Source organism: Eurosta solidaginis, chromosome 1 (genome assembly GCF_040869045.1).
Source record: "Eurosta solidaginis isolate ZX-2024a chromosome 1, ASM4086904v1, whole genome shotgun sequence".
Lineage (NCBI taxonomy): Eukaryota > Metazoa > Arthropoda > Insecta > Diptera > Tephritidae > Eurosta > Eurosta solidaginis.
Genome location: NC_090319.1, coordinates 310,006,594 through 310,033,917, shown reverse-complemented (window position 1 = coordinate 310,033,917; position 27,324 = coordinate 310,006,594). Strand labels below are relative to the sequence as shown.

The window sequence follows — 27,324 nt, the reverse complement described above, 5'->3', positions numbered from 1 at the left end:
AAATCTTCCCTAGTTGAAGAAATACATCGCCATTTAGGTGCTGGACCTTTTTGTACCGATTAGTTCCCAATTTCGCCCTGTGTTTGGTTCATTTGACTTCGTTTAAGAGATATGCACTTCGACAGAAGTTATCGATAAACCGATTAATCCACGTAGCGCCTTTACCGAGAACGATAGAATATTGAGTCATATCGCACTTTAATCTAGAAGTAGGTAGCAAAATTATGCAATAAACAATTTTGAGCTTTTGCTTGGCTCAAGAGATAAATACAATAATCGGTTTAGTCTTCATTAGTTGCCGATATACGTGAGATATGTAGCAATTGAAGCGTATGGTAGGACCCTGGATCCACCATTAGGTCAATGTTAAAGAAGGTAGCTATAAATGGAAAACAGGAGTTTAAAGAATTTTACTTGGTTCAAGATATACAAGGAAATTTAAGTGCCGGGTCATACCGGGTGTACCGTTAAATTCCCATTTTTGCCTTGAAGGGCTAATGACGGAACTTTATATTAAATTGTGGATTTATCTACAAAAGGAACCCTATATATGGCGAAAACAAAAACTTTGTCATTTGGCTTGGTTCGAGAAACATATATCGATAGTAGGTATCGATAAACAGATTAACCCACGTAGCGCTTTATCCGTTAACCACAGAACCTTTAAACAAATTGTGTCTAAATCTACATGTAGGTAGCTTTATAACGCAACAAAAAAAATTTTGAAATTTGCTTGGTTCAAGAGATATACACAGTCATCAGTTGAGTCATTAGTAATTGTCGATAAGCCGGATATCTTACGTAGCACTTGAACCGCTAATGGTAGGGCCTAATTGAATAAAGAATAAAAACTTTTTCACTTGGCTTGGTTCAAGAGATATATACAAATCAACAGTAAGTCTAGATAAAAATATCGCCTTTTTTGAATAAATCTTATAACGTTTTCGAAGCTCCTTTGCTTATTTATTTCAAGCGGAATAGGTTCTCCCACCAAATATATGAACCCTGGACGGACTGGGCATACCTCAGCAGAAATAAGTCCGTCATATCAGCTATTGCTTTTAAATTGCAAGTCTGTGATCCAGAATACGGGAAGCTTTAAAGACTTCAAGGCCGTTTCACCAACTTAGGTGACGCTAACTTTATTTAACAAATATCGTGGGTTTAGCGTTAGGTAGTGTTTTCAATTTCTTTCTTCTATTAAATATTTTCAACCTTTAGTGAAAATATTTCATAATTATAATTGTACATAAAACGTTGGATAAACATTGTTTATAGAAAAACTGAAGGTTTTTGGTACAAGAAAACAGTTAAAGGTGTCAATGCACTACAACAAATGGATTAATACGCAGCAGAAGATGTGTCCTAAATGTGTCACCGTACAGTTTACTATCATATTGTTTCAGATGATTTTCACCTCATTTACGCTATTGAATGGCGAAGTAAACCGCTCATAAATCGGCATTGCAGGGTATGAAGCTGATAACCACCATCATTAGGTGTAGCACCAAAAGAGATCAAGTCTTCCTCCACCTGGGTGTCCCAACATAGTGGAAGTCTCCCCCTTCGTCCATTTGCATAACATGGCATAGCCAGCGAAGCTTTTCGACTTTTGTTCATTGCACATAAAAATATCTGCATAAATCTCATCATGATAGCTCCTTTGAAATTCGCCGTCGGCATGATGGGCAGGACAATAATTCTTCTGTGATTTTTATGCGTATGAGGCCGACATGGGTGAGAATTCTGCTGTGCAAGTTAGTTTATACATTTTTGAGCTGTATCTTTATTTAACGTTTCATCCCGAGTTGCGGACAGATGTTTCGGAGAAGTGAAAAAGAAAGTTATCAAGTGGGTCGGGTATCGGTTTAGTATTATAACACTCGGATATTTGGAAAGACATGGCTAAAGATGCAAATTAAACAAGATTTTATTTAGTATTTTTTTATTTAATTATAAAGCTTCATACATACGTTTGATTACTCAATAACTTTTTTCTTACAAGCATATGATCTTATTAAAAAAACAGTTGAATTATGCAAAATTAAAATAAATTCGTAAACGAATTGATTAAGCATAATTCAGTTTAAAAAATGTTAACAAAACTATTAACAATAACTTTATACTGGAAATGAATTATATACAAATGTTTTTGAATGCAATTTCTCTGATTTAAGTTCTTGCAACAAAAGTAAAAAAAATTAAATCTAAAATCCCAAACACACTCGACTTTTGCGTCGTATTGGCGGTGGCGTCACTTTGAAATAATGCACGTTGAAAGTTTGCCTGCCACAGTGAACGCAAGAAACCTCAAATTTTAATTTATTATTGCATAGTTCAACAATATGGTTGGCTCATCTTTACAGCAACAACATACCATTGTTCAGATTGTCAAAATCTGCGTGTTGGTGTTAGGCGAATGGAATGGAGAAAAGAAATAAAACTTTACAATTGTTGTGTGTTGTGGGAAAATAATGTACTAAATTAGATCCATTAACTGAAATAGTAACTGACGGTGATGTGAAACTATTTTATTTACAAAAAATTTACCACCACGGCGGTAAATTATTGTCAATGTGTTGTTGTCAGTGAAATGAAAAAAGTAAAATCAGCTGATGAGATGAGCCAACCATATAGATGAGCCATGGGAGTTACCTACATTCTTATACCATGGGATTTTGTATACATTAAGGGCCAATTAATGGTGACTTATAACCATAAACAGATAAAACAGCTGATCGAACCTACCTTATAGAAATCAATGTAATCGATTAATGGTGCCATACCATAACGCTAACGCCACAACCACACCATATCCAAACTAATTGGGTTTTGGTTTCTCGCCATATCCATAACCTAAAAATATTTGAGTTGGTGAATTTATTAACTTCTCGTAGATTTTATTCATTGTTGATACGTTATGACTAAGAGATTTATTTTTTGTGGAATATGTTTGTAATTTTTTGCGTTTTCTTAATTTTTATGAAATTTTCACGATTTTTAGGTTAAGGCACCATTAATCGATCACATTGGAGATGGTTATGGATATGGGTATGGTTACGACTATGGCGTTAGGGTTAAGGAAGTTTAATTAGCCCTTTAAAGAAGATTGACAAAACGGAATCACAACGTAACTGAGAATACAAGTTTTTGAAATATTTTTGTGCTGCTGTGGCGTTGGCTTTGCGTTGCCCATGAGTTGATAACATAGCAATTAAAGATTGTCTGTTCAAATCAGGGATGCACCTTAACGTTAAGCTAATCGTTTATCAAAAAATTTCCACCGTTTCCGTTGAAACACTTCGAAATATTATCGATAAAGAAATTATCAAGATAAATTGTATCTCGTTTTTAACCGAAACGAAAAGCTTTCGTTAACGTTAAAAACGTTAACGAAAACGTGATACTTTATGTTTGAATTATGCTGGCAATGCTATAGCCATGGTGAAGCTGTAAGGTGGCAACAACGAGCGCACATACACACACAAACTCTATGTAATTTGTTTGTGTAATTCGTTGGTGGTAATGTCAAAAATACTCTGAGAAATGTTCGTACTGTCAAAATTCATGAGAAAAGTTGCAATCAGCTTGGATAATGCTTTCACCTTTATTGACTCCGCCATCAATCAGCTTTGCCAGCATAGTTTGAAATTAATAATCAACATAAACGATTTGATTTCGTTTTGATATGGCAGAAAACGAAACGAAATCATTTCGTTAATTTGACGATCTTAACGTTAATAAACTAAACGAAATGACTTCGTTTCGTTTATTAACGTTGATTATCGTAACGAAATGATATCGTTTCGTTGGTTAAGCATGCCTGGTTCAAATTCAGCTGCTGACGCAACGTAAGCACAAAAACGATGCAAAAGTCGAATGTGTATGGGCCTTAACAATAAAAAAAATGCCACCTTTTTACTTGCTGGCTCGAGGTCATATAAATAAAAACAAGGTGTTTATATTTTGTGCCAATATATTTCGATTACACATCGGTAATCGTCTTCAAGGGCGAACTAAGAAGAAGACGATTACCGATGTGTAATCGAAATATATTGGCACAAAATATAAACACCTTGCTTTTATTTATATGACCTCGAGCCAGCAAGTAAAAAGGTAAAATTTAATAGGTCGCTAAACAATCATAATAATAAAAAAAATGTTTTGTAATGCAGCTTATGATAAAATACATATATCTTTTGCTTAAACCATGATGCAATAAACCAGACAGGTGAAATCAATATTACAAAATGGAGTCATATTGTACAATACTTGCCCTGTTGTTGTTGTAGCGGTGCTTCGTCCCAACCAACAGGCGCGGTCGATCACAAATTGTCATCAATATCCTCTTGGGAGTCCAAAGAAACTTGCAGTTCCAACAGGGGGGACCAGAGCGAGAGGGGTGTTAGAGGTGTTGGTTCCACATTACAATTGAAGAGATGGTTGGTGTCATGTTAGGACAGATTTGCAAGCAGGACATACATTATATATGTCGCGAGTTTATGTGTATTTTTCTTTAAGAACTGTGTTCGCGGGCAATCCCTGGCATAGAGGTCCGACATCTGTCTGTGGATATCACTAGGAACTTGTTTGTATTTTTTTACTTCATAAGGCTGCGTGTTTCCTCATCCAAAATACTCGCTATCATATATTTAGGTGTTGCTTCTTGACTTATCTGCAGCATTGATTTTTTAAGCATCATAAAAAATGCTACAGGCTTGTAATATGAGAAATTGGAATTAACGGTTTCCGGTGCCTAGACTCAACATTTATCTATGCAAATCAAGCGCTGAAGTAGGCTGATCGAGTAGAAAGAGGTGGCTGGTGTAAAAAATATATAATGGCGGAGCTTTTGCACCAATGATGCTTCAACAAATCAGAACTAATAGATTTACCCGATGGCAAAAATACGTTGGCTTATCATAACTTAATTTTAAACAGCTCTGACTAACCCTGAAAACGTTTAGATAATTATAAAATACTCCCAGCCGTATGATCGAACCCGATAAACATTGTTCTGACTTTCTCTATCTACCCACCTACCTCTAACTTTCTATATCTACCCACCTAGCCCAACCCTCTTACTCCGTTATTTCATATTTTTAGCAGCCACTGCGTATACCTGCGGATGGCAACATAGTTACATAGGACAAACAGGACGGCAAATAAGAACGAGGTTCAGAGAGCACATTCGAGATTACAACAAAAAAACACGGGATCCAAACATTATACCAGAGTCTAACTTCGCGATCACATGGTCGAAAATGAATGTTCCCCAGCAAACATCAATAAAACAGTTAGGGTTCTTCACATACAAGCAAAACGCCGACGTCTCAACGTACTCGAAAACATTGAAATCTACAAACAGAAAACATTCGACGGTAGAATAACAAACGAGCAGATAAACAATTTCTGACCCAATATTCGAGCCTTTAAAACTTGTTTATAAGAAACAAAGTAATCACACAGGTACAACAGACAAACACACAACAACAAATAAACACAAAACAATTAACGCTCAAAAACAACAAATCCACAAAGAAGGTCAAACGACTAAAATCACGGACTTTTACCTGCCTCAGTCAGCCACACAAATCGATCAGTAAAACCCACCCTCGGTTGTGAATGTGTACACAGCACATACACATACCTAAATATACACAAGCATCAATTTTGACAATACCTGCTCATGTACTTACGAACTATAAATACAGGACAAACGCCAACAACAGATCAGAACGAAAATCGACACTGATGATGGCACAACGCCGAAACCGGTTTGTCTCGAAACCAAATTTGACAAGGGATGACGGAAAATCGTTCCAATATACATTATTTTATGTCCTCCCTGAATTTTCTAGTTTAACATAATCGGCTCAGTCAATTTCCCTATCGTTTTAGGTCTTCCGTAAATCTTCCCCTTTTTTCTCTTACTCTTATCGCTCTTGCTCTAAACCAAATCTAACTCTCACGATAATTCTTAAACTTCCTGTAAACCTCTTTTTACTACTTTGTCTGAAATCGTTACCCTTATTCTTACTTTAACTTTGACTCTACATTTTTCTCTTTACTTTTCGACTTTAACTCCTATTACCTCTGTTTTCTCTTTCCTTTCATGTCCCTGTTTAAACTGAGCAAAAAAATATCGAGCTTTTTTTCGCATATTACATTACTGAGGTTGTAAAAAAGTAACAAAATAGTACCAAAAATATTCCCTCCCTACTACTTTAAAATTCAGGACCGGATTATGGGGGTCGTCAAATTTTTGTTGTTGTACTACTGACTTCACCTCTCTGGTTTTATTGCGCCATGGCTTAAACTTAAATAAGCATTAGCAAACATACAATGACTGAACTATGAATTGATAAATGTAAGAAATATACATAACCTAGCATTTATTAAATTCTATATATTTTTAAATAAAAATTATTTTCTTATGAAATAAAAACTATATTTTAATTTTTAAATAAATATGTAAAAAAAAATGTGACATTATTTCCATTTTTGTTATTTATTGGACCGAATTAAAAAAAAGAAAACATCCCTTACCTTAAAATTTTTAGTGAGAGTGTATTTTGACGTATCATAACAAAACGTGTGTAAAATCAAAGTATGTATATTTAACAAGGTTTGATTGCATTTGACAGTTCTCTCATATGGAACCATTGTGAATACACAATGCAAGGAACCGAACTATAATGTCAAAAGGAAAAAATCTTAACCGTTTCAGAAAGTTTTTCAAAATTGTAAATTTTAAATTTGGAAAAGGTAGAATTTTTTTTTAAATAAAACACCATCTTTTGCGATAAGAACACAACAAGAACAGTAAGGTAAATGTACACCTATAATATTTTGCAGCGTACAAGGCCCTCGTTGTTGTTGTTGTAGCGAGAAAGACATTACCCACAGGTTTTTGGGAGTGTAATCGATGTTTATGGTTCTTTTACGAACCAAGATCCACTATGTACCGGTTACAAGCACCATTAAAGTACAAGCCCAACCATTCCAGAACGATTTAATATGACCATATTGAACCTTCTAGGCAGTCCCGACACCCACTTCTAGTTCCATGAGGAGCTTGGGATCGCCTGAGCTTCGCCAGCTAAATATGTGCATGATAGGTTCATATGTTCATGACAATTGGGTTGCGGTTAAAGGTTTTTATTGCGCTTATTAACCCCTTGAATCCTCTTACAATTGCATTTAGATCATAGAAGGTAGTATTATGAAAAGTAGCTCAAGGTATGAAGGTTGCGTTGCATGCTACAACAGCGAGGGCGGAAAAGTAGTCCGTTTGTTTTTTCAAAACGCCAGCTTGCGAACAAAGACGGAAGCGATGAGACGAAATCCAGTGGTTGTATTTCTCCTTCGCGAAAATAATTTTAAGGAAACTGATTTTATCAGCTGTCCCTCAGTTCTGAGTATTTAAAAACGTGCTCGGTTTTAGCCAGAAGCTGTTCTCACTCCAATTGAACCGAGTCCTTTAAGTTGGGCACAATTAAGCTAAATACCATTTATGTTTTCGACTTGGAAATTCAAATAGAAAGCCCTTTCGAAAGGAGAAAATATGAAACATGGAGGCTTGAGGAGTTCTGGAAGTTTGAAGATAATTAATGCGGAAAAGCATAAATCGTTTTATTTTTAGCAAATTACCCTTTTAATATAATCTCAGATAGACAAATATAGCTTGCATGTTTGGTTATATTGAAATAAGTATGAAAGGCTTTTGAAGTTCTAATATTATTTTCTTTGTAGTCATGAATAATGCTGTCACATAAGGTTAAGCAAAATACAAAAAAAAGCAGAAGTGATAAAATGCTACATGCACTACATAGGGTTAATTCATTTGTTTACATTTGTTTGACATAATAGTCCCTTACAAGAGAATCATATTCAACAGTCAATAACACTTTGTTAAATTCACTTTGTGTAAAATGCAATATTCAATATTCAATATTTTTTTTCTTACTCAATACCAATAAATTCTCGAAAACAAAAAAGCACATACAACAGTATTTATGTTTGTATGAAGTATATTCGCATTTCTGTTATTTATGTACATTGCGTGGTATTATAAATTAAAGATTAACTTAACAATCGAGTAGTAGAAGAGTATTCTAAAGCTTTTACGACTCAGTACACATTCTTTATGATCTCGTTTTTTAAAATATGAGTAGGAATAAAATGTCTTAAAATACATATGTATATGTATATGAGTGTATGTATAATATATGCATTATAAAATATAAAATATATTTTTTTTGCGTTTCAAAATTTTTTGTTTTAATATAAATAAAATGTATGTATGAATGTATATCCTCTTAACTTTACTAATGCGTGAAATTATCGCCACATTTTTAAATAATTTTTAACTGCGAGATTTTCAAAATTCTCATAATAAAAAAATTTATGGAGGAGAAGAAAAACACGCTGGGAAAAATTATTTAGAATTGGGCTGTATGTTTTTCTTTTTCATCTAATTTTTTAATTTTTAGTATGAAAATATTTGATTTTTTAATTTATATTCAATCACTTAGCTTAAATTTTTTTTTTTTAATTTTATTATTGCTAATGACTATTATCTAAACGTATGATCAGTGCATCGACGACATTGAAAATTTCATCAAAATGTGGACGCGCATCAGCTTCCGCAGACCAACACTGCAACATGAGGCGATACATTTCGGGTGGCGTATTTTCAGGCGCCGGCATACGATATCCTAGAAGATGTAATTAGAAGAAGTTATTCTACGCATATAAATGCATATCGGTTGAGTGGAATATCATCGGTCTATTTCGAATGTCAGTTCAAAAACGCGATATGGTTCTAAAATTAATATCAAGCCTGCAAAAACTAAAACTAAACTTAACTTAAAATGAGTGAGAATAGCACGGAGCAACAAGTTATTGACCTAGAAATGTGCCTATAGTTTCGATACGTTGAATCTGTATCCGGTGGAAGAATTTTTGAATTGTGGTTTTTGAGATATTTACGGTTGAAAGTGCTAAAAACACGCTTTTGTGCTACATTCGCTACTTAAGCTTCTTTTTATTACAAAACAACTTATAAAACTTGAAAGTGGAATTATTTTCCTTGCAACTGTAGTTTTATTTTCTAGAAGGCTCCTTTGCGATTGGAGATATTGTTCTTTGAACTACTAAAACTCCACCATCAAAAATATCTAAAACAGTTTCAACTGCGCAGAAAAGTATGCAATATTTATTGCCATTCGATCATAAGAATTAACCGCCTAAGCCCCGGTTTTTCAGTACAAGTTCAACTCAGTTTGCCAGCTAAATTACGCTTAAACTTATTCTGCAGTTTTTCAGTCTTCAGGCATTTGAGGTTGAGTACCGTTAGAACTCATGTTCATTCGAATGTACCCAATAAGCATTTGGGGTGAGTACCATTAGAGGTCATGTTCATAACCAGGCATACTTCTAAAATCTCACGAGTTGTTTCAAAACAGTGGCTCAACTCGAGAATCATAGCATACTCAGCAAAAGAGGAAATTTTTTATAAAGCCAAAAATGCTATTACTTAAGTTGAAAAAATTTAATTCCCAACTTGTGGTTCTCTAACTGGACTCAAATGTAAGATTCCATATTACAGTGTTTTCACGAAAATATATAAAATTTATTTTTGATTAATTACGGTTCATTACTGCTATCAACCAGGTTTTTATTTCTCGATATCCAATGTAGGATATAAACTGAAAAAATTTGTTAATTATTCGTTTGAGAACTTTACATTTCCCAAAATATCTCAAAGGTTGGATAATAATTTGAAAATGCTAATGACGTTGGAGATCAAGTCGTGAACTATAAATTTTACAAAATTTGTCAAAGGTTGGATAGTGATTGTTGAACGAAGTTGGATATCAACTCGAGCACTATCTGGTTTAAGAATAATTAAATAATGATGTTGGATATCACCTCCGGATATTTCGCTGGAATAATATTTTTTCCACGTTTGTTGGGTAAACAAAATCCAGCTGTTGCCGTATCTACAAATTATCTAGATAATAAAAAAACAATTTTTCCGTAAAAAGGGTACCCCAAAGGTAGCCTTAAACTGCTCAGTAGTTTAACTGGAGTTTAAGCAAACTTAGTTTATGCTTAGGTTAACCAACTACTGAAAAACTGGGTCTAAGTCCTATGTGATCATATGGTACTAAACGCTGCATACTTTTCTGAGCACTTGATACTGTTTTAGATATTTTTGGCGATGGAGTTTTAGCGTTAGCGAAGAAGGGAATTCGATGGCAGTTTTGTGAAAATTTCTCCATACAAACTTTCTTTACAAATTCGAAGTCTTTTGGCATATTAGTCAATAAATAACTGCATGTAGGCTATTTCAGCAAACCATGCAAGTCCAAACAAAACATTTAACCCTAGAAAAAGAACGTTATTTTTTTACCCTAGGAAGACAACGTACGTCTGAGAGACGTGTTCAAGTTTAAGGACCCTAAAGATGTAAAAAAACTAAATTTTTTTTGTTTTTTGTTTTTTGTTTTTTTTTTTAATCATTTATATGATATATATTCACTTGTTTTAAATGTTTTTAAAGAAAAATATTGTTTTTTTAATATATTAAAAATTAAGTTTGACTTGTCTTGGACTCGTCTTTACAAAAATCAGTATTTTTCGAAGGACCTCAGTTTATAGCAAAAAAAATAAAATAAAACACATTTTTTGTACTTCAATTGAATGAATTAACTGTTTTAAACTATACTTAAAAAAATATTAGCTAAAATTACCATTTTAGGCAAAAATTACATATACAATTTGTAGTCACGTAAAATATAACGATACGTCTCTTAGACGTATTTTTAAAAAACAATCGTATATATTTCAGCGCACAAAAAGTTTTTATTGAAAAATACCCCCCACTGACAAGCTGGTAATGGTAGCTGAGAAAACTGAGAATGAGAATGTTCTCTCTTTACAATTGTGGGAGACTGAGAGCAAAATTAAAACGACGCACGTTATCTCACTAGGGTTAAGTTAAAAGGAACTAAATCGGCTACTCAATCTGATACACAACTCCAAACCCAGCCTAAGAAAGTGTGCTTTGAAGTATGCTACCTAGATTTCTTTTTTTGGCAGAGATCAAGGATGAAGGCTACGAAAATGTATGGCGGTGTGTCTGAATTGTGTTTTAATTGGAAGTCATACCGACTTAAATTTTTGTCGCGGTTTCCTGTTTTTTGAGTTATAATAAGCTTAGCAATAAAATATTACGCTAACTCCCCGAGCGCTTTTGAGGAATCTGCATTTTAATACATCATCATGTAATATCAATTGCATTGTTTGACGGTAAAAATATACACTTGGCGAGATATACCGTAATTTGTAAGTGGTCTGACTTCGAATTAAAATATAGTTCAGGTAACCCGCGCGTATATGTCAATGGGCGCTTTCAGCGAACACTTTTTCAGTTGATACGTTGCAAACATGTTTCCGTCCGTTGAGTGATAAAAAAAAATTGAGCCAATTGCCAAATGAAATAATTAGCATTAAATTTTAAGGAAAAGGACTTTTTAAATTATTTTTCATACTTCACTATAATAGTAAGAGGGAAAAATTGCTTTCATAAAAAAGACTTTAAAATGTCAAAGAACTATCAGAAAAGCGAATAAACACGTTGACCGAATGTAGCGAAACAAATTTATTCTCAGTAAGTTGACGTAAAATCCCAACCTTTGTTCGGAAAATTATCACTCAACGACATTTTTTTAATAAAATTTTATGAAGTATCTCAAACAGCTACAAAAAAAAAAAAAAAAAAAAAAAAAAATGTACCCACCCTAATGTGTAAACCCACCTGCGTCGATTCGTTCGCGTGCTCGTGAGTTGCTCATGCCTGAGTATGGTGTATCGCCTTTGGAGAAAATTTCCCACATTAATATACCATAAGACCATACATCACATAATGTGGTGTATTTGCCAAAATTTAATGCCTCCGGCGCTGTCCATTTCACGGGTATTTGCTTCATGCCATCGGATACTGTGAAAGGAAAGGAATAGTTTTTTTAACTTTAAATCACGATTATTAAGTGAATTTAGTGCAGGAACTATCAGCTGAAATGAGTTATATCCTTTTAAGTGCGCTTGTATAAGCTTCACTTGTATGTGTGTATGTATGTACAGTGTACTCTCTCCTAACGGACACCTCTCTTAAGCGGACACCTCTCATAAACGGACAATTTTTTTAGTACCAAAAAAATCCTTAAGCATTTTTTAAGTATTTCCCTTTTGAGCGGACAACCCCCCATAACAGGACGCGGATACTTGCTTTTTATCCCAAAGGGCTTTTTAATGGCTTTTTAATTTTCCATAACCGGACACCTTACAACACTTTTTTTTTATTTCTTCTTTACCATATTCGTACAGCTGTTGCTTATTCACTAATACGTGCATGGATGTAGGGGAATCCCCTAAATACGAAGAACCTGTTTTCAATACAGTAAAAAACATAAAAATGTATGTACCTATTGCATACATGTAGTTAGTATCTTTTTGTGTATGTACGTACGTGAATCGCAATGCCTAAAGTAGTGTGGAGTATTAAAGACAAAGTTAATGTCATTGAAATTCATAAGAAAAACTAAGTGTACTAGAGGTGGCAAAGAAATGTAAGATTCGCAAAACGCTAGCTGCTAGCATTATCAAAAACAAAGATCAAATTTTAAGTTTGTGGGACACCGACGTCAACCCGGAGCGAAAAAGGAGTATGCTGAAGCCCAAAGGCCTTAATATTGATAAATTGTGCTACGAATGGTTGGCTCGAAATAAGAGCATTCCTCTGTCAGGCACACTTATAAGGAGCAAAGCTAAAGAAATTGCAGTGAGACTCAATTACGACGAATTTAGTGCATCATCCGGCTTGCTGGAGAGGTTCAAAAACGTCACAACATAACTTTCCGTACAATTATTTTGAATATTTTGTACACAAAACTTTATTCTTTAATTTATGAACAAAGCTCTATGAACCTCCTAACTCAGTCTTATTTGTATGTATTAATATTCTTGTTTTGGAAATAAAACTGTTTAAACATTCATCAATAATACTTTGCTCATAAGCGGACAGATTTGGCAGTCCCTTAGGTGTCCGTTTAAGAGAGATTACACTGTGCATAACTTTCTTTCACTAAATAATAAAAAAATTAAAAATATTACGTATACGCATAGGCATCCGTCTATTCAGATTGTTATCAATATTTTTGCGTGCAATTGGTTAGTTTTTAAGAAATAAAACCTGTTTATGGTCAGATGTGTATGTATATAGAAATGTACTTACCTATATACTCTTCTTCTTCTCGTGACATTCCAAAATCTGAAATTTTGACTGTATTCTCAAAATCCACCAAACAATTACGCGCAGCAAGATCTCGATGTATGCAATTTTTCGATTCCAAGTAACGCATGCCTAAAATATTATTAAAAAAAAAAAACATGAAAGCAATACTTACACGGTAGGTGCATTTTATTATAACAGGCGCAAATATATCGTCTATGTATGATATAAAATTTTTATAAAACGTCGAGTTTAACTCACCAGCCGCTGCATCCCGACACATGCCCATTTGTTGTCGTGACGATAAAGCATTTGAATTTTTGCGTAAATTATTTAATAATGAGCCACCTGAAATTGAAAAGAAAAATAACCTTTTGATTAATAGGATTCCATGGTAAAATACACCCGTAGGGGAGGAGAGGTTTCCAAGCCACAACACAATTTTTTAAAACTTTTTCTAAGGCATTTTCATGTTGATATTACTGCCCATGCTATGAAACTGGGGCCAATATTCCCAAGGCCCAGTTTCATATCCACAAGACCTCAACACCGCTATAGTCGCTTTTTTTTATCATAGAAGCCTTCATAGCGGTGGTATATACATTATGGGATATAAAATTCTCCAAGGTACACATAACTTGTACAGTTTCCTTAAGAGGATGTGATTTTATTTATTGAAAAATCACAATACCGCCGCAGCTTCAAAGAACGATTGACTGTAACAGAATCTGCATCTCATTCACAATCATGCTTACCAATAATGGATCCAAGCAGAGCTCTCCTCAGAAGAGTATAATAGGAAGCAAAGACTTTGTGATTTGTCTTGCGATCAAGTAGAAGGAAATGTAGGATTAGGGTGCAAGTGCGCCATGTACGCGTCCTTAGCTTCAGCTTAGCGCGACATCTAGCAGTAGATGGCAGCACTAATTAATATTTTCTGCTGTGACGAGAGCTCTGATTGAGCCAGTGATTGCTTTTATTGGTAAATGTGATTGTGAATTAAGGCTTACATCATATTCCTATTCCATTATCCTTCAGTCGCGAATTAAAGCGCCTGGGACTGGGTAGTTATAGTGACAAATCACGCCGTTCCTCGCAAATGACGGCATTTACCAACTTTACCCTTTACGAGCAAAAGCCGGAGAAATTATCGCCAAAACGGTGATACATCTTGCCCGCTTACTGCCAACACTATGACGGTGGACCAATATTTGGTTATATAAGAGCTCTCGCTACCAATCTCACGATGAAAAAATCTGTTTCTCTCACTTTAGCGGCATGGTGGTCATGGAGGTATCTTTGAACAAATAGTTGTAAACTTCTGTGTCTACGGTGCTTTGGACCCGTTTGAGTTCATAATCGGTAAGACACTGCCTTTTTTCTGCGAATCTTGGTTTCTTTGCATAATGGAATGGAATGGAAAGGACTCTCACACTCGTTCGATAACCAATATAGTTTTTGACAAGGCACCACCCACCGTTCGGAGCTATTAACTGACCTCTAGAGAACTTCGGAATTTAGCGAGAAGATTTATGAATCTTTTCGAGATGCCTACGGCAGATCAAGGAAGGTTCAATAATGAGCTGTTACCATTTTCATGTTTGATATTACTGCCCATGCTGTGAAACTAGGGCCAACGTTCCCAAGGCCCAGTTTCATATCCCCAAGACCTCAAGACCGCGACGTTCGTTTTTTTATCATAGAAGCATTCGTAGCGGTGATATATAAATTTTGGAGGTTTTGCGAAATACAAGGTGCACATATGTAACTTGAACAATTTCCTTAAGAGCTTTTCCTTATTAAAGTTTACAAAGATTCATATACCTGTGATTTTATCACAGCGAATGAAAGATGGTAAAATCCCCCAGCACATAACTTGTACAGTTGTCGTCATGGATCTAGTGGTGGGAGGGCGGGATGGCTTACAAGGTCGCATGTGGTCATAACAAATCGTTCCCGAGATGGTCGGGCTTGGTACCGGAACGTACCGGATCTGCATCCGGCAAAGGACCATCAACTTCGATAACACTCCCCAAGACTTTCGGGGAGTGTCCTTATCGCTACAACAACAACAACAACACTAAGCTGTACGACATAGTTCAGCGATTACAAATCAACTCCATCGCGATGAAAGATGCATATGAAATAGAACTATACCTTCCTTGATACCGTCAAAAACTTAGCGCATATGACTGGTGCGTTTTTTCCGCTTTGTCAAACTTGAAATAGATGAGAAAGTGCTAAGAGGATTTAAAAAATCCTTTGTGTAGTTCTTAATCCGCGTTGGTCTGCTACGGCAGAGAGCTTTCATATTCTGTCGTACACATGGCGAAGAATCAGTCGCTGTCGTCCTGATTTTCGTGCATACAAAGACGCAAACGCATCTGCCCGTGCAAGGCTGCTCACCTATTTCAATATTTCCAATAGTCATTCCCGTGATAAGAGCGATTTGGGTGTTTAATAACGACTTCTATTTCCCAGAGCATACATTATTATTTTACTCACCTGGCACGAGTTCCATAACTATCATAATCGGTTGCTTCTGCACGCAGATACCAATTAATTTGACAATATTTGGATGATCATATTGCTTTAGAATGCGCCCTTCCTGCAAGAATTTACGTTTCTGTTCATCGGGTAAAGTCATACGGCAGGTTTTTACGGCAACATCCTGTTTAGTTGACTTCAGCTTGGCTTTATAAACATCACCGAAATTGCCCTTTAATGAAATAAGAATAAAAATTAAATAACGGTTTAAGTAGAACAGTTTATTAAAATCAGTTACTCTGCCAATTTTCTCCAATAGCACTACATCATCATTACTTAATTCCCAGCGTTCACGATAGATGGCACGCCGCAAAATGGCACCTGATTTAACTGTAACCGGTAACTCAGATTGATATTGGTGCATAATCAGTTCTTGAATACTTGGAAATGGTGGACCTTCGAAACGGAAATGCCCATCGACGGTTGTTTGCACTATAAAGTGTTTGTGACCATTCCAACAGACGCTCAACACAATTTGACTCTCTTCGTTACGGATGGTTTCTCGCACTAAGAAATCACCATCATTATTGAGCAAACGTACGACTTCTTCACGTGGTAAAACGCCATGAAACCATTCTTCTTCGTAGAGTGGCCGATTGGTTGAGAGCGACATCTGAGTGCAAAGAGAACGAGTTAAGTTATAATAGGAATGAATTTGGAAATATGTAAGTATTCATGAAATGTATTTATACAAAATTGTTAAAACATAAAAAAGCCAGCTGAATAACAAAATATTTTTATGTGCATACATGTCCATTACGAAAAAAAGGACAAACGAGGTGTTTACTAAATACCAAAGAAAAGTGTTATGGAAACAAATAAAGGTGACACTTAATATTTATGTATAGGTAAATATATACAAAAGCAAAATGTTTATATACACACAGACTTACTCGAAAACTACTTGTAGAATATTAATCATATTAATAATTTTCCAATGATTTTACTGCTATTTGGGCCCTGCCAAATGCTTTTATTAGAAGCCTTTGTGCAAATAATGCAAGCCTACCGTTAGGTTATGTATGGCTACTTTCAGTTGACAGTCCGAGTTTTTTTGCTGTCGTTGGTAGAGTATCAGTCAAAGTAGTTAAACACCATAGAGTTATTGTAAACTTTTTTAAGGTTAGACCTCTCGGAAAAGTGGCCGTGGCCTTTAACCGGTTTTGTTTATCTTCACTCAGTCTATATAATTTGGCAAGGATAGTGTCTGTGCCAAATTTCAGTGTAATATTTTTAACCCATTTTGATTTATGGCTTGTTAAACTTCCGTGTTTTCATTTTTCAAATGTGATTGGTGGCACGCGCATATTCCAAAATTTTTTTGAATTTATTTTGGGCCATAAAAAAATCAACCAACCAAATTTCATTAGCTTAGCGGTATTCGTTTTCAAATTATCTAATTTTTTTTATTTTTCGAAATTGAAAAAGTGGCGTGGTTAGCGCCCCTACGAGTAATTCAATGGGTAAGTACATACAAAGCAGAGTATTCTCCGCATACCTAGAGCCAAAATCCATAAACCAGTCTGCACCGGCCATAGCAACGAAAAAGATTGGTACTTCATATTACGAGCACTACAGGAGCTGTGAAGACTCTTATTCTTTAGGATCTGGGAAGGTTGTGTGAAATCGATATTGAAAATGTGTTTTACTTCATCTAACACCAAAACTGGTTCAAGCCTACACCCGTTGCACTAGTACCTTTTATATGTTTACCAAACCGATTTTTTTTACACAGTCATCAAGATGTTTCGGCGAGGAGGCTGGGGTAAAGCAGAAGCTACCTGCTTAATGTTTTCTCTACCGACAACCAAATATATACGGTGCTATCACTGACTTAGTAACTATTAGACCTATATGAAAAAAAATGTCTATAAAAATTGCAACAACCGCCTTCTCGGAACTACAAATAAAATGTGTTTATCCAAAAGTGTTTTGCTTCTGGGGAACAACAAACCGCTGACAGATCTGTAAAAACTTATGCCTTCAGCGTCAAAAACAGGTACCCATTCAAAACAATTGGCCGGTCAGTGAATGATTAAAGACAGTCGATTAATTGTTGTACAATTTGCTTTGAAGGTGCATCATAGCCACACCAACGAAAATTTGAGCCTGCTGTGATAATTTGGCGGCGTCTTATACCACCGGATAATGATTGTCCAGCTTTTGCCAGAACGTACTTCGGTCGCGACTCACTTGGATCTCCCGAGGATTTATCCAAGGTTAAGATCGGTATCCTTCGGAACTTTATCTTTGCTACCTAACGATTCTCTAAGTAGCTACGTCACCGTTATTTTATTTTATTGTATGTGGTATCACAATAGACATTCATGCTGTCCAAATGAGCTTCCCCTATCAGGGTAGCTATCACCAAACCTAGCCTAACCCTATACCACCGAAAACGAACAGAACCAATATGATGTTTTCATGGGCCACAAAGCGCTAATAGAGCCGCAGATGCATAGTATATACAGATGCAATCAGGGCCGGCGAAACGCGCAAAATCTGGGTGGGATCGGCCATAAAAGTTGTAAGCATGAGGGATTTTATTATTCTACCGATTAGGTATGATTAGAAATCAATCGACAAATAATAATGTAATGAAGTTTTTGTAGTAAAATTTTACCGACACTTTGACAATCCGCTAGTCCAGTGTGGATACATACCCGAGCCTTTCGCCGGCCCTGAGTAATATATATATGATATATAATCGTGGGTTGTTCAAAAGGTTTTTTTTTTAATTATTAAACTAAATTAAAAAAATCGATGTTAAAAATTATAAATAATGTATGTACACCAATTTTGGCTAAATTTAGAACAGTTTATATTAGCGTCATAACGTCGATATAGACAAGTCGTAAAAAAACCAAAAATAATACTGCATGACGATTTTTTTTAAATTGGCCGGAAATACATTTCTAGTATTTAAGTAGCTAAGCATAATGGATATATTTATTTACAAAAATATGAACACATTTGTATGAACATAAATGTATTTTCAAGAAGAATAAAATACATATCGATAAAAAAATTAAATAAAAACTTTGATACAGAAAATGCTTTTTGGGAGTGTTATAAATGTTGATACTCCTTTGCCGTACACAGGCCAGTACGTTCCGGCACAAGCCCGATCATCTCCGGAAAGATTTAAGGTGATCAAATTAAACATTCTTGGAAATCCCAGATAATGCTGTTATACAAGCTTACGTTAGGTTGGTCTGACCGGTCAATAAAGACCTCACTAGAATGAATGTGTCCATATTGTTACCAGAATTTGTTTGACGACCAAACGGAAGAAACCCAATCAGGTGCCAACATCTATGTTATAGAGAAATTCCGTCCTCTTGGCAAATACTAGAAGTTTTCTGGAAGCCAGCTTAATTCCTGCCTCGAGATCTGGAAGCATTGTCACCCCAAATAGCTGGAGCCATAACCTGGCGAGCGCAAGACACGGATATAGAACGTGCTCAACCGTTTCTTCCTACAGCTCGCACTTCCTACAGCTACTGTTACTGACAAGGCCTAACTTATAAGCACGTGACGCCAAAAGGCAGTGTCCGGTTAGTATGCCCATTGGAAGCCTTGAGACTTCTCTCTTCAGATATATGAGCCACAATGTGAGTCTAATAGCGTAGGTTTTGCACATGAACTTAGATATTTTGCAGCCCCGCGCTTTTGTCCACGCCTTTCCTGCTTGATGGATCATATGCCTACTTTTGATTTCTCCCAAAAAAATTCGTTTCAGTGAGTGTTGCACCCTCCTTTCCCAACACATCGGCCTTTTCGTTACCTTTCTGCCCTTTATGACCGGGAGACCAGTATAAATGAATGGTCCGGCATGAGCGCAGTTTTTACAAAATTTCGTTGAATTCCAAAACACTGTAGGGTTAATTCATTTGCTTAAATTTGTTTGACATAATAGTAGCCATCACCCAGTGAGTTTTCCATCTCCGTATCAATGCAGCGACGTCTATTTTTGAAAAAGTAGATTTATTCAAGGTAGTGTTGCCAAACTAAAGACAAGAAATTAGCAAATTATTTGGCTCACAAATTGAACTAGACTTCTTATCTGGATTCATCAGGCTCAAGTCGTTGTTTTTGCATTTACATGCAAAATTTTTCATCTGGCTCCGGATCATTATGGTGGGATGATGGCTAGTCTCTTACAATCAGATTTTGTTAAACTCACTTTGCTTCTAACAATAAAAAAAACTTTCTTTCCAAAAATTTCATAGCACACTCACATGCCCTTACATATAAATTCGATTCATATGAAAGGGCCTAAATTTCATATGAAAGTGCAAAGAGAAAGCACTTCCATATGAATCCTAGGTATAAAGTTCAAATTTACACTAACAAATTGACAACAAACCATTTTTCAAAAATATTGTAGCGCTTTGAAAAATTTTAGTTCAAAATTTATTAATTAAGGTGACCATCAAAATCGTTTAAACATTTAAAATATATTTTTTTTACAATTAAAAAAATTTGTCTTGTATATGGGGTATTCCATCCCATTTCGACCAATTTTGAACCCGACCCCTTCAGAATTGGCTGAAAGTTTTTCTTCTTTTTCTACCTTACGAAAGACGTTTTTCAGAATTTTTTCAAAATTTTTCATCCAACTCAAAAAAAGTTATGAATTAAAAAAAAACACCGTTTTTGTTTTCCAAATGCTATAACTTTTTCAAAAATTGACCGTTTGGGATCTTTTTTTTTTAAATTTTTTTTTTAAATGTACTTTTCGGAAAAAATACAAACAAATTTTTAAAGATTTTTTTTTTAATTTTTCAGTTTTTCGAGATTTTTTGAATTTCGCCATTTTTTATATTTTTGAAAATTTTTTTTTCAATTAAATAAAAAAAATATAAAAAAAAATCGGCCCACTCCGGGATTAGTGGGGATGATTGCAGAATTGATTGAAGTTCTTTATGAGAAAAAAAACAAAAAATGGCGAAATTCGAAAAATCTCGAAAAACTGAAAAATTTAAAAAAAAAACTTTAAAATTTTTTTTGTATTTTTCCGAAAAGTACATTTAAAACAAATTAAAAAAAAAAAAAAGATCCCAAACGGTAAATTTTTGAAAAAGTTATAGCATTTTGAAAACAAAAACGGTGTTTTTTTAAAAATTCATTACTTTTTTTTGAGTTGGATGAAAAAATTTGAAAAAATTCTGAAAAACGTCTTTCGTAAGGTACAAAAAGAAGAAAAACTGTCAGCCAATTCTAAAGGGGTCGTGTTCAAAATTGGTCGAAATGGGATGGAATACCCCATATACAATTTTGTATATGAATTTTGATTTGCACTTCAGTATAAAAAGTTTGAACTGCCCTGGTTGTTATAATTTTTTTTAAATTGTTCTGTCGAAAAAAACCTAAATATTTTTCAGACTATCTTACAAGTATAAATGATCTCGGTCGTTTCTTTCGGCCTGGTGGCGCTGGTGGTCCTACAATTTGCGTTGGCGATGTAAGCCCTTGTGACGAACTACAGCTGCTTAGAGCAGATGAGCTCATTTTGAAAATATTTAAATGCTGTAGAATTGAATCCGTTTTCGTTATTTGCAATTAACTGTTAATTTCCACTACATCAAGTTTGTTTACGATGGATTTAACATTAAAAACCGACTGATTTATGCACTTATGAAGAAAACAATCAATTGAAAAGAAATGCAAAATTTTTCTTTGTATAAATTTTCCATATTCAATGATATTATTTTTGTATTTAGCTAGCTATTTGTAGTGGTTGGAGCAACGAATCGAGACGCTTGAAACAACTGAATTTGCCAGATACTCAGCAATATTTAGATGGTAAAAATCATTCAAAAATAAAGCGATGTATGCTAGGGTAGCTCAGCAAAAAAATGTTGCAGATATATCCAAAGGATGGATGCAGTAGCAAAGCATATTATGTACACACTCTACTTGATTAAGCAGAAAGAGCAATTCGGTTAATAACGGATAACAACCGATTTCACAGCCCAAAAAGGGGGTTTCTCATTGAAGTATGCCTCTTTTGAATTTTTTTCGGGTTTTAAAAGGATTTAATTTTACCCAGCTGTACTTGTACGCAGGGTATTTTAACTTTAATTGGATAACGGTTCGTTGTACAGGTATAAAGGAATCGATATAGATATATCATTAAGCTTTGTCCGTCCGTCTGTCCGCCCGTTAACACGATAACTTGGACGAATACTGAGATATCTTCACCAAATTTGGTATACCGGCTAATCTAAGTTAATGAAATTTGGTTGGTGAATTTGTTTTATGACGCAAAACATACATTCCAAAAAATTTTGGAATATGGGCGTGGCACACTCCACATTTAGAAGAAGAAAATTTGGAAGTTTAACAAGCCGTAAATTAAAAGCCGTTAAAGATATTACATTAAAATTTAGCAGAGACACTATCCTTGCAAAATTATAAAGGTTGAGTGAAGATACTCAAAATCGCTTAAAGACCACGCCCACTTTTTCTAAAGGTCCAACCTTAACAAAGTTTGCAATAAAAATAAAAAATGTAAGGCGCGATAACCTCCGAAGAGATCTAAGGCCGAGCTTCTCTTCCAATTTGCGTCGTGCTCCTCTTAATTTTCCCTACAAATTGGCCGGACGGGACCTATGTACATGTTTTAAGCCGACTCCGAACGGCATCTGCAAGGCAGATGAGTTTTCACTGAGAGCTTTTCATGGCAGAAATACACCCGGAGCGCTTGCCAAACACTGCCGAGGGGCGACCCCGCTTATAAAAACTTTCTTCTAATTGAAAAACCTTATTTCTAAAATTTTGATGTTGCTTTGCCCGGGGTGTGAACCCAGGGCATACGGTGTGGTAGGCGGAGCACGCTACCATCACACCACGGTGGCCGCCAAGTTTGCAATAACTCCATGTTATTTAACTACATTTCACTGATATTTTACTTCAGTAGTTGTATGGTTGAGCTAAGAACAAAACTTAAACCAATTTCAAACAAAAATCTCCCAATTCGAACAAAATTTGGTATAAACATTTTTTTCATAGCTATAAATGAGTGAAATCGCCTGAAAGCCACTCCTACATCAGCGTTTCAAGTGCACAGCTGGGTATGTGATGTTCGGTTTCACCATAACTAAGCCATTCTTAGTTGTTTTTATTTTCAAATGTTTTCCCGCTATCAATGATTTATTGCCAAATAATTTTTTTAAACCTGTTATTTTGCGACCAAAATAGGTTTTGGGTGTGGTAAATCTCTCGTTAGGATTAACATAATTTAAACTTAATGTATTGTAATGCAATAATTTTAAATTCGAGATCATTTCTAGAATGTTTGAGACACATTTTCAGCCTTTTTTGTAGTAGTATTGGGACTCCCCGGGACTATTTTCAGATGATTTGGGGATGATTTTGAACTTTTTCCGTAATATTTTAAGTAATATCTCGAAATAATTTCGGGAATGTGTTATATTACCTTCACATTGCGTCATAAACTCGAGTTGATGGCCCTTTTTAGAGTTTAACAGTACTGGTAAAATCTAAAATGGCCCTTTAACTCGAGTTAATGGCGTAATTGAATGTACTCGTAGATAATATAAGGGAACATGTTGGGACTATCTGTGCGACTCATTCGGGGTCATTTTAGGACTATTTCAAGATTATTTCGAAGCTATTTTGGAATCGTTTTGGCACTGTCCGGAAAATGTCATTTATGAATACGAAAAGTAATCGGATTGTTATCAATATATTTTTAGTAGTTTGTTATCGACGTGTTATCAGCTTTTTATCGATAACAATGTTATGTTGTTGCATTATGACCGAAAATATGTTGATAAGTTATCGAAAAGTTACGTATGAGTTATCGATTTGCTGTCAAAAAAATATGGATTTGTTTCTTAAAAATATTAGTTTGGTATCGAAAAGTTGTCGATTTGTTATCAAAAAGATATCGATTCATTTAAAAAAAGATCAATTTGTTTATCGAAAAAATATCGATTTGCCATCGAAAGTTATAGATTTATATCTAAAAGTTATCGATTTGTTATGGAGAGGTTATCGGGTTTCGTTTAAAAATGGATAGTAAATCGATAGTAAATTCATATTTTTTCGAAAAAGTTGTTCATCGGTAACAAATTCCCATAATGTCCAAAAACTTTTCCGCTGAGAGTTTTTTATAGGACATTTTCATAAAGAGCATTAGGTATTATCACTGCACTGTAAACCTTCGCCTCACACTTGAAAATCAATCGACTCAAGTCGTGTCGCCAATTTTAAGTGATTCAAAACCGTAAGAAGGGTCTAAACCTTTAGGTGATTGAATTCTTCCTAATTAATGGAACCAGTTTCAATCCGATTTTTCACTGCGGGATTTTTTCGGAACATTTTTACAAATATATACAAATTTACAAAACTCTATATCCCTGAACTTCAATTATAGCGAAATTAATAAAAAGTATCTGTAAATTAAGCGTCCGCTGTGGTGGGGTGGTAGCGTGCTCTGCCTAGGTTCAAGTCCCGGGCAAACAACATCAACAATTTGGAAACAAATATAAATGAAGAGCTGAACAAGTTGTTTCAATTAAAAACAATTTTTTTAGGTGGGGTAGCCCCTCGGAAATAATTTGGCAAGCACTCCGAGTATATTTCTGCAAAGAAAAGCTTCTCAGTGAAAACTCATCTGCCTTGCAGATGCCGTTCGATGTCGGCGAAAAACAAGAGGTCACATCCCGCCAATTTGTATGAAAGATTTAAAGGAGGATGACACAAATTGGAAGAGAAGTTGGACCTAAAATCACTTCGGAAGTTGTCGTGCCTTATAGTTGTTTATTGATATATATGTAAATTCAACAATTAGAGGTGCGAAACAAAGTAATTGACTTTATGGCCATCTTTAAAAATATGAGTTAGCTTTATGACGATTTCAGAAAAACCCAATAAAAAGTAATCGTTGACTGTGGAATCATTTGAAGTTATGAGCATTCCATATGGTCATAACTTGAATTACCATAATGGCCATTCGAAGTGGCCATAAGGTCAATTGACATAATAACCGTTGACCTTCTGTCACCCCTCGGTTTGCAGAACTTCAACATATTTTCTCAAAAAAGATAAAAACTGTTTAAAAAATCGAATTATTTTGAATGCTTTTAGAAAATATTTTAATAATTTTAGGTAAAGTTCTTAAGTTGCTCCTCTAATCTCTAAAAAAAAAACAAAAACGACAATCATATATGTAGTTGTAAAAATTAAATCTTTATTTTAAATTTCATATAAATATATGATTGATCTCGATCCTGCGACGATGTATGTTTTACATAAAGGCGCATAGAAGCCAAACTTAGCAGTTAACAATATTTTTAGTATACGAAGAGGAAAACAAAATTTTCCGCCACCCTAATGCATTTATATGTTTATATTTAGTTAAGAAATGCCGAAAATTTAAATTAATATACATACATATCTCCACATATATAAGTGCGTGTGTATATTGTGCACATTTCCGCCCGATATTCTCTCTTAGGAGCGGAGCGGTCTTGAATTTTTCACCGATCATTGAACATTGACCTATTTCGAGAGAAGAAAATGGTACACGGCACAATTCAGCTCTTTATTGTATTTTATTTCGATCTCTTTCTTAATGCCGGCATCTGTATTGTTTTCAGAGAGCAATAAATAATAATTATATATCGCTAAATTTAAATTGAACGTAAAATGTTTGTTGGTGAAGAAATTCAACTTGCTCTTCCATTCCTATGTATAGGCGTCTAGTGAATGAAATTTGGGACGTGGCCAAAAATTTATTTTCTCAATTTAGCATAAATATCCCGAAGTTAATTGCAAAGGTAGTGATTAATTAGTTTTGCAATACAAACTATAGAAGGAGCGCAGCAAGGTGTGGTTATACTTTTGGGTAAGCGTGCCCCAATTGGGCACTTACTTCCTCGTTAGCGCAATGTGGCCAGCGTCGGCGGCTCAGGTGTAAGATAGGGGATCCACACATGTATACTACTAGTTTATATTATAGTTGCTTGTTTAGCCGATTGCACTTGTTTTAGTAGGCCACCTACTGTGGCTTAATGAACATTTCGGGAAAAAAGTATGGATTTTTTAATACGCTTATATTAGATTTACTGGCGGCCGACGTGGTGCGATGGTAGCGTGTTCCGCCTAGCACACCGATGGTTTTGGTTTCAGGTCCCGAAAAACGTTTTGTTTCTTCAACTAGAAAACAGTTTTTCTAAGCGGGCTCGCCCTCGGCAGTTATTTGGCAAATAGTCAGGGGGTATTTCTGCCATTAATAGCTTCTCAGAAATCCTTTTGGAGTCGGCATAAAACATGTACCTCCCGTCCCGCAAATTTGAAGAAAAAATTTGAAGAAGCACGACGCAAATTAGAAGAGAAGCTCGGCCTAAATTTCTTCGGAGGTAAATCGCGCCAAATATTTATTATACATTTTTTTGTATGTTACTCCCTTTTACACCAAATTATAAAAAACAGGTAAGGAAGTCTAAGTGCGTGTGAAACCGAACATTACATACCCAGCTGTAAACTTAAATGTTGTTGTTGTTTGTTTTGTGTTGTTGTTGTCGTAGCGACACAGATCCGGTACGCTCCGGTAACACAGCACCATTAAGATGCTAGCCCCACCATCTCGGGAACGATTTATGTGGCCACATTTTAAACCTTCAGGCCATCTCTCCCTCCCCACCCCCAAGTTCCATGAGGGGTCGCCAGAGCCTCGTCTGATAGTAAAACAGGATTCGCCGCGGATAGGTGAGTTTGACAATTGGGTTTGGAGAAGCTATATATTGCGCTGGCAACCTGAAGGGTTGCGCTACACAGCCCCTTGAATCTGGTATTTTAGTCGCCTCTTACGACAGGCATACCTACCGCGGGTATATTCTGACCCCCTAACCCGCTGGGGGAGTGTTTTTTTTTTTGTGTGCTTAGTAGTGTTACAAGGCTGCGATAAAACATATACATATAGCTCTATTCTGAACTAATTTTTCTTCGAGTTATGGCTCCCGAAACATAGAAAATTGCTTAGACATGAAAGGGGCGGTGGCACGACAATTTTTTAAATTTAAAGGTTTCCCATTTATTGTTATAAATCCACTTGGGAAATGAAATACCATTGATATAAAGCTCTTTTTTGCAGAGATATAGCTTATTTTATTCGTCCACGACCATTTTAAAAATCGTGTATATAAAAGTGGGCGTGGCCCTTAACCGATTTCGTTAAGTTTTCTTCAAAGCGTTCCTTATAGTAAAGGCAACCTCTCTGCCGAATTTTGTTACGATAGGTTTAACGATTTTTGATTTATGATTAATAATATTTGCAAAACTGATTTTATCACAAGTGGGCCGTTCCACGGCCGTTTTAAAAATGTGTTTCAAATTTTTATTAAGAGTCTCAATATCAGTCCACACGTCAAATTTCAACATTCTAGGTGTATTATATACTAAATAATCAGGTTTTTTGTGTTTTACAAAATGTTATATATATA

General features: G+C 35.2%; 1 protein-coding gene across 3 annotated transcripts in view; it reads right to left on the bottom strand.

The window, feature by feature from the left end:
• Positions 1-1,928: 1,928 nt before the first annotated feature.
• The window catches only part of FER (tyrosine-protein kinase Fer), a 198,682-nt gene continuing 173,286 nt past the window's right edge, over positions 1,929-27,324 (bottom strand). For 2 of the 3 annotated variants that reach the window (XM_067761495.1, XM_067761496.1), the window contains 6 exons: positions 16,086-16,460; positions 15,806-16,019; positions 13,562-13,648; positions 13,304-13,432; positions 11,828-12,010; positions 1,929-8,720 (listed from right to left, as the gene is read on the bottom strand). In XM_067761495.1, the coding sequence (XP_067617596.1) occupies positions 8,569-8,720; positions 11,828-12,010; positions 13,304-13,432; positions 13,562-13,648; positions 15,806-16,019; positions 16,086-16,460 (1,140 nt within the window). In that variant the 3' untranslated portion in view covers positions 1,929-8,568. Of the gene's footprint in view, positions 8,721-11,827; positions 12,011-13,303; positions 13,433-13,561; positions 13,649-15,805; positions 16,020-16,085; positions 16,461-21,244; positions 21,622-27,324 lie in introns of those variants that run through there. The other variant, XM_067761497.1, reaches the window with a different exon arrangement.